The sequence below is a fragment of the Trachymyrmex septentrionalis genome, unplaced genomic scaffold (genome assembly GCF_001594115.1).
Source record: "Trachymyrmex septentrionalis isolate Tsep2-gDNA-1 unplaced genomic scaffold, Tsep1.0 scaffold53, whole genome shotgun sequence".
NCBI classification, from domain to species: domain Eukaryota; kingdom Metazoa; phylum Arthropoda; class Insecta; order Hymenoptera; family Formicidae; genus Trachymyrmex; species Trachymyrmex septentrionalis.
Window position 1 is genome coordinate 710,611 of NW_017305705.1, and position 8,558 is coordinate 719,168.

Below are 8,558 nucleotides of genomic sequence, written 5' to 3' on the forward strand. Positions count from 1 at the left end.
GAACAATCATGTATCTTACAAGAGATATACGTTTTTATGTACATTTGCATCGTATTATTACAAAGTAGCTTAGATCTACGCGTGTCCATAATTATGATTTTATCGCCTTTCTATCATTAATCTTAATGATATTTTTTTTATTCTTTAATTATACATCATCTAACGTAATGTTACAGGATAATATACATTAGATAGTATACACGAAATATACACTCACAATTAAGTAGGCATTCTCGCATATACTTCTGTCTTTTATCAGAAAACACATTATGATAATTAAGTTATCGCGCGAAAAAGTGCAATGCGAACTTTTATAAAGTTTAAGTCCCTCGAACAGACGAAGAGTACTATAGAAAGAAACGACTATATAACAAGATTCTGTGGGACGAGACAATTCTCACTTTATTATTAGTATTATTCTCTCTCTCTTTCTCTCTCTCTCTCTCTCTCTCTCTCTCTCTCTCTCTCTCTCGCTCGCTCGCTCGCTCCCTTTTCTTTCTTTTTCTAATATATAAAGATATCGTCGATATCTCGTGATAGAACTCTGAATGAGTTTTTACATCTCTTCTCTCTCGTATTTACGCGCAATCATTATTAACTATTTACAAGAGTTTCTTGGCTACTATGGCCGTATTTGATATGGATAATTATCTATGTTAATCGTAATAATAAGGATAATACCAATGATAAAGACGGCAGTGATGAGTACTCGTCTTTTAATCTTAAAAATGTAAAGAATATCATAGATTAGATCTTAAAAGAAATTCCGATGTGTGACGTGTACAAGCTTTTTATGGAAAGTTTGATGACAATTTCCATGAATATAGCCTTTTATTTTTATTTACAAGGATAAGCTTACTATCTTGTTCCTTCTACTCTCTCTCGGAAATAAAATTCGACTTTCCCATGGACTGACATCGTTTATCAACTTGCACATTCGTAATTCACATTTATTGCTAAATCCGCTTATCTTCATTCAAATATATGTATAAAATATTTGCACTCAAAGTATGTCTTATTTAAGTAAAATTCAAATTCAGACAATCTAGAGTTCAGCGTTAAATATGAACTACGAGTGTGGATTTTATTTTCGACGGAATTGTGGCAAAAATATGAAAAGAGGAACAATAATTTTCGCCATTGAAGATATGCAATTTGATAAAAATTGCCTTTCGGCAAATGTGAATTAGGATTTTGGATTGTCTGTATTCTTAGGATCGATTCCTAAAATAAATAAATGTTGTTTTATTGTTAGTAATATTAATTCAAAACAATAAACTTTCATGATATTGTTCAGTAATGACAGTGAAATATTACATTAAATTACATATTTGTAAAGACTGATTATTGCATAATATTTTTGATATCTCAAAAATATATTTTACACATATTGTCCAACGCTGATTTGATTTAAAAGGATAAAAATAACGTACGAGATAAAAATAATTTAACTGTCTCGTTATGAAAAATTGCAGAAAGAAGAGAAATGGAAAAATGAACACTGTCGCCGGGCTAAATAACTGAATATTTGCATGTTGATATAATTAATATTTATATTTTGTGACCTATAAATATTATACAAAAGAATTTAAAAAATACATTTAACATATCAATATGATGATACGGAATATTTTCTGGAATAAAATTAAAATTGTGGTTGAAGAGAAAATTTTCCAAAACAAGTTTACATAATAATCTGTAAGTGAATTCATTACTGAAAAAATAACGTTTTCTTTATTAATAAATTCACAAAATGATAATAAAAATTAATTAGTTGAATAATATTTTATAAAACTTTCTTTTTCATCTGCACAATGATGTTGATGAACGAATTTACATACTCGAAATTAAATACCGTGTGTATCTTGTGAATTACTAATTTTTCTACTTCACCATAATCTTTATGTGTAGAACAATATATGAAAGAGTCGCTCGCCTAGAAAAATACTATTGCAGAAATTAATTTATGTAAAGAGAACATAATATATAATTTTTATTTAAAAAATTGCCCTTTACTATAAGTAAAAGAGATATTGCTTGCACAAATACTGTGAGATTCGCATATTCCTGTACATTTTCATAGTTTGTTTCTTAACTTTATTCGCATATGCACGTGCGTTGTCTGAGAAGATGAAACAATTATAAAATGATATCAAATTAAAATTAGATCACCACGAACATTATTGTTTTTTTTTTTTTTTTTTAAGTTTAGTGAGATACGTACGCGATTGTTGCGATATTAGCTAATATCTGCCGTCACAGTCCATTCCGGATGCAGAAAGTTTGTGTAACTAATTCGCGCAATGATTCGAATTATCATACCCAAGTCTGGAGCATATCTACTGTTGCTTTGGCGAAGTCCCTCTTCTGTACGATCAATTGTCGTCGGAATCCAGATTACCGTTGATCTCGTGACATATCGCCGTGTTCAGTCGCCAATGATAGGGCATCGAGGTGCCGGTCGTGCTCGCGGTTTCCTGACCCCGCTGAAAGATCCCGGAGGACCTGCTGGACCGCTATACTAACGGCGAATACTTCTGATCAGGCAGCACGTAACCGGCATCGTCACCCGACGCAGCGGCAGCAGCAGCGACGGCAGCAGCAGCCGCTATATCGTTGCTAGTAGCTTGCGTCTGACTGGTCACTGGATTCAGGTGATGACTAGTCAGATGCGACATGGACGGGGTGAGCGTCATGTTAGGATGATACTGCGGATGATGGTAGTTAGTCTGCGGGCTATGGTGCATGTGCGGGATCTGAGCCTGATAATAGTCGCCACCGTATACGCTCGAGGTTTGAGCGTAAGCATTGTAACCTTGACCGGCGTATTGGCTGTGGTTCACAGAAGCGGACCCCGCCGAGCTCCAGCCGAAGCTGTAAGTCTCGCCATGATGAATTTGATTCATCGCACTTGGATAGGACGATGGCTGCAGTTGGTTGGAGCTTGGTGTCAGCGGCGGCGATGGGGTCGTCAGATTGCTGTTGGCTCCGCTGCCACCGGTTGGCGTCGTTCCAACATTTCGGGGATACGTCGATTGGGTCGACAGGAGCGGGGTCGACAAAGGTGAGTTTCCTGCTACCGGTGCGTCCCTACCTTGCACCGGTGAATCTGGAGAAGATCGCCTACTAGGCGTCGTCGACGAGCTCGTCGATATTCTGCTTCCGGTGCTGCTGTTGCTGAGATTCTGATTTGATCTGGGCGAACCCTTCGACGGAGGGGTCTGCTGTTGCTGTTGCTGCTGCTGTTGCTGTTGTTGATGCTGTTGTAATTGTTGTCTGCATTTGGCTCGGCGATTCTTGAACCAAACCTGTAACAAAAAAAAAAACCGCAAAGATGCTATGAAATTATGAACGAGTTCATGAATACAATTATCAGCGATTCTTAAGATATCTTTATGGTATTTTATTATTTTATAAATATCCAAAAACATCGTTGTTTAGAAATCAATTGAACTCCCCGATAAGTATCATACGATGTCGGCACACATTTCAACAAGGTACAAAGTTCTGTCTTCGACAGAAGCAGCAGCCCCAGGGATTGTCGGAGAGGAAAGATGTCCTAGTGTCCCGCTACGAGAGACGAGACCGACCGAATGGGGAGTTAATCGGTGCAATGGGAAAGTAATCGCGGGCGAGCGGGCGTAACATTTCATTAAATCGCAACAATAACAAGGACCAAAGGGAGGAGCCGTACGGGAGAGCGCGTGTACGAGCGCGACGTCCCGTCACGCGTGTATTGGAGCATCCCCTGGGATCATCGGTGGCTACGGTGTTCGCCGGAACGCATGCGCGAATCAGAGCTCGTCGTAGGGTTGTTTTCACCCCTGAGATCGAATAGTTGGTTCGGCTTGTATGTGCGCGAGTAGAGTGTGCGTATATATATATCTTGTGCGTGAATACACACAACGCAGGACCACGCGGACACGTATAGACTTTTCGTCCATAGTTACACGTTACGGTTACACAAACGGGATATACACGCATATACATATACGTATGACTATCCGAAAAATGCGGCACATCTACGCAGGTTTTTCTCTTCGGAAAAGGAACGGCAGAGAGGCCGGGGAAGGGGGACAAAAAGCAACCCCTCGTAGGCCGCAAGCTCGCGAATGCGTTGTGATTTACCCCTCCTTCCCTTCGCCTTCTTCGTCCCCCGTAATACTCCCCCTCACGTAACCCCCTATAATCCTACCGGAGCACAATGTGGCCAGGGGTGCGATCCTATGAATCTATGCCCGCGCCTTTAAAAGCAGGACCCGTCGTCGTTGTTGTTATTATCGGCGGCATTGTAACAGTTGTTACAGAGAGCGCGAATCGCTGAAGCGTATGAGGTATGAGGGATTTCGAGCTGCACGGCCGTGCGTATTCGCCGATCGAGACAGAAGCCACGCGCAATCCTTTCGTCTTTTATCTAGAAACGTGTCGAAATAATAAACGGAAACTTTAATCGCTCACTGAGGCATCTCGTGTACTGTTTATATTAGAAAAATATTCTGTCAACAATGGATTATTGAGATATCAGTATGGAAATATATTCAAAACAAAAAATATATATGTATTCGCAAAAGACTTATACTTTTTCCTGAACACACATATAAAAAACATACATATATATAAAACATACATATAAAAAAAAATATATGTATATGTATATATAAAACACACTGACATATATGAATATATGTATATACAAGAAATATTATCCTTCCGTATAAAGAATTACTGCACACAATTTCTGTAAATATTATTTAGTTAATTCTGAAAGTCTAATTACTTTTTACGTGTCAACGTTTCATCCAAAAACAATTGGAATAAAAATTCATATTTTTTCAATATGCCAAAATCGAAAAGTGTTATACAATACGTGAGCCAATTCTGCGACTATATAATTGCTCGTCCCCAAGTTGTTCTCCTATTTGTTTAGCTTCTACTTCGCCTTGACGGCGGATCCTCATTTCGCAAAAGTCATCTTCCGCGTCGCGCAATAGGGTGCTGAAATCTGTTAGGCGCGATATTCGCGGATATTGCGTATCAACGCGAACGGAACGAGCCCCCGAGAGGGCGAGAAAGACGAATCTATGTCGCGGTTGACGCGACAGACAGAGAACGATCCCATTATAGCAACATGTTTGCACAACGACACCCCCTTCAGAAGCGGTGAGTGAGGAGAGAGAGAGAGAGAGAGAGAGAGAGCTACCCCCAAAAACCAACCAAACAGGCCACGATGGCATCCCGGAGACCCCCGGGGGCAACCACCGACGGTTTCACGCCTGTACACACGAGAGACCGTCCGTGAGGCCGAGGTGCAAATTGCGCCACCATCTGGTTTACATCCAGCGAACGGAAAACCACCCCGGTAGCCAGGGGGAGGCGGCGCAGCTGCGTTGACACTCTGTTATGACAAATATATTTTCTTATTTGTACTATTAATATGGCCCTACTGACGATACCCATCCGGGTAACGTGTCATCGTCCAGCACGCAGGATTGATGGAGAAAACAGCACGCGAGAGCCGCGGACGTTGTTTGCTAATACGAACGTGATGAACGTTCTGCTCGCGCTACATGTGTTGTTAATGTTTACTTTATTTCACAACACCGTGAAAATATCAATGTGATAATTGTGAAAATTTAATTGTATGTATCTTTTTTACCTTATTCATTTTAAAACATAATATAGAACGCGATAAATCATTCAAATGTAATCAATTGATAACTGTACGTATAAATTGCTTTAGAACTGTAATTGAAAAGTAGAATAGAAGATTTCCAACATGTAAGATATTTGTTTCAGATTAATGATCTCTCTATTCTCTAAAATCTTTAAATAAAATCTAATTTTGAAGAGTGGCAAAGAGTGAAAATTGAATGGGTATTGAAAAGAAGATTCAATTTTTAAAAGTGAGATCTCACTCTTTAGAGTTAGATTTCACTCCAATGATTTTAGAGGGTTCTCATTATATTTCGTATCATAGATTTTCGATTATAAAATGTCGGCAAGGCAAAAAATCCGGCGTAATAAACGATCGAAGAATTTTGCGATAGCTCTAGCCACGCAGAACCGTCGTGTGCGACTGAATTGCCTAGCTTTTCCTTTTTTCCTATCGACGAGACAATATTTTCCGATTCGTCCCCGGGTCGTAAGTGACGTACGAACGGCGATGAACGCGGAATTCATTCAGCGGTGCGTTGCATCGCATCGGCATCGTGCGTTGCACGCAGCTGCGTGGTTCTCTCGACGAGAGAGAAGCGCGTATAGAGCTCTAGCGAATGAGACAGAGCCGGGGGTTATAATCCAGGAACAAATCAACGATATGTTGTACCTCGCACGCCGCACTACCATGTGTACCTCTATCCATACACACACCTATGGCCCTGCATCAGACTTCTGCTCCCTAGCCATCTTCCAGCCTCTGAACTCTTCCCCTGCCTTTAAAACTTTCAGATAGCATCCCTCCTCCAGATATTATTCGTTCGCATAGACACCCTACATGCACAGTCGTTCTGTATACGATATATATACATCTCGCGTATACGTCGATTGCATTCCCTTCGCTGTGCTACACGTAGGTACAGTATACACACACGTGTTTCGTGTATGCGATACACCCTTTTGCAGTTGCGTCGCCATTCACAGCGGCTTAACTTCACGCGGAAACTTCACTTCCCAGGACTCAATTTCCACGCTTCTGTCCTACATATTTTACGATTCCAGTTACGATACTGCGATATCGCGACTCTGCGCGAAAGAGTCGTAAGGTAACTCAAACGGACTCAAATAACAGAAACGCACTAGATTATGAGCGAAATCTATTAAGTAAAGATACAAGAAAAGTTTAAAGACTTATAAAAAAGATTATATATGAAAATCCATAGATATACGGATATGTACGTAAAGGAAATATTAAGCTACCGGAATCGTAAAATATGTAGGATAGAAGCGTGAAAATTGTGAGTCTTGGGAAGTTAAATCGTTGTGAATGGCGACGCAATTGCAATCAAAAGTCTAATCAGTTTATTAACCTTTAATATATATGATTGTGTGGCGGAGTTACATGATTCGTGTCCTGCGTTCCTTTCTTTTCTTTAAAATACTAGGAGCACTTGGCTAAATAATGATCTTTATTTTTTTAAGTACACATAATTTTATAAAAATATTAAGTGCCGGCAAGAGTGACGAGAAATAAGAAACCTCATTTACATCTCATTCCCGTTGTAAATATATATCTACACTCTATCGTGCATTGTCTTGTAAAAGAAATATTTTGCCATAAAACTTGTGTTGACTTATGTTTTACGAAGCTACACGGAAAGAATTATTTTACTGAAATACCTAAAAATTTAAACTTCATTTAAAAAATTTAAATTCATTAACTAATTAAAGTTCTGACAATAATTTTGTTGAACCAAAATAATTATGTAGGATGCTCGAACTGATTGCCAGAATGTCAAAACTTTTTACAGCATTGCTTTTTACATCATGCTTGAGATTTCTACGTAATTGTTTAGACGGTTCAACAAAATTATTTTCAAATTTGTATCTAGTTAAATTTTTAGATACTTCAGCAAAATCATTCTTTCCGAAGCCTTCTGTAAAGCCGGAGATTTTGCAATATATTTCACTCTTAAAAATTTTATAATAAATAAAATGATTTGTTCCTACTTGTAAATGAGGAACCGTGTTTTGTCTCGTAGAAATAGTATTTCGCGTTTGAGACCTTTTCGATTTCTTTTTTTATGAAATTGCGAAGGCGCGTACAGAGCCCGATTTTGCAATTTGATTCTTGAAACATTAATATAATAAATAAAATTATCTGTATCTCAACCGCACTGTAGTGCAAATCAAGTGAGATATCAGAACAAATTTTTACTTTACTCTTTTTTTCCAAAAAAAAAAAAGGAAACACTTTTTCAGACGACTTACCTAATTACGAATATCGCAATTATATTTTCTTAATATTTTAATCGTAATTCGGAGTAAGAAAAATTCATCTTCGACAGAGGTCTCGTGACTTCTGCCGGCCTTTAAAGTATATATGTAAGAATCACTTTAATAATTTTTATATATCTGAAAAAATGAGATGACTGGAAAATCATCGTGTGTACTAATAATTAATACTGAAACGTAATGTATAATGCAAGTTTGAATATATTCAAATATTCGATTCTTCGAAACTTTTAGAATTTTTATTAATAACCTCATTTTTTTCTATTCGCGTATCGCGAGACTCTGTGTGTTGCATGCAAACAACGGGGGTTGGACGTAATTGAAGCTCAGTATTCGAGGCACGAGAAAAGCCGCGCGATCGTGACTTGGTAACGCCCCGCCGCGAAATAAAGATGTCACGGGAACCACAATAAAAGCGTCAACGAGCTCGTCGGCACATCTATCAATGTACGAGACGCGGGGTTGGGACAATGGCGAAATGGAACGACGTAGGGCGCGAACATCGCGCTGTGTAAATATCTTAAATCTCGCCCGCGATTGCCGAAGCACGAAACGCGCTCCCGTTCGCTCTCTCTCTCTCTCTCTCTCTCTCTCTCTCTCTCTCTCTC

At 38.9% G+C, this 8,558-nt stretch overlaps 1 protein-coding gene across 1 annotated transcript in view; it reads right to left on the reverse strand.

Moving 5' to 3' along the window:
• Positions 1–1,935: 1,935 nt before the first annotated feature.
• The window catches only part of LOC108751878 (homeobox protein OTX1-like), a 25,159-nt gene continuing 18,536 nt past the window's right edge, over positions 1,936–8,558 (reverse strand). The window contains exon 4 of the mRNA XM_018492352.1: positions 1,936–3,308. Within this exon, the coding sequence (XP_018347854.1) occupies positions 2,517–3,308 (792 nt within the window). The 3' untranslated portion in view covers positions 1,936–2,516. The remainder of the gene's footprint in view (positions 3,309–8,558) is intronic.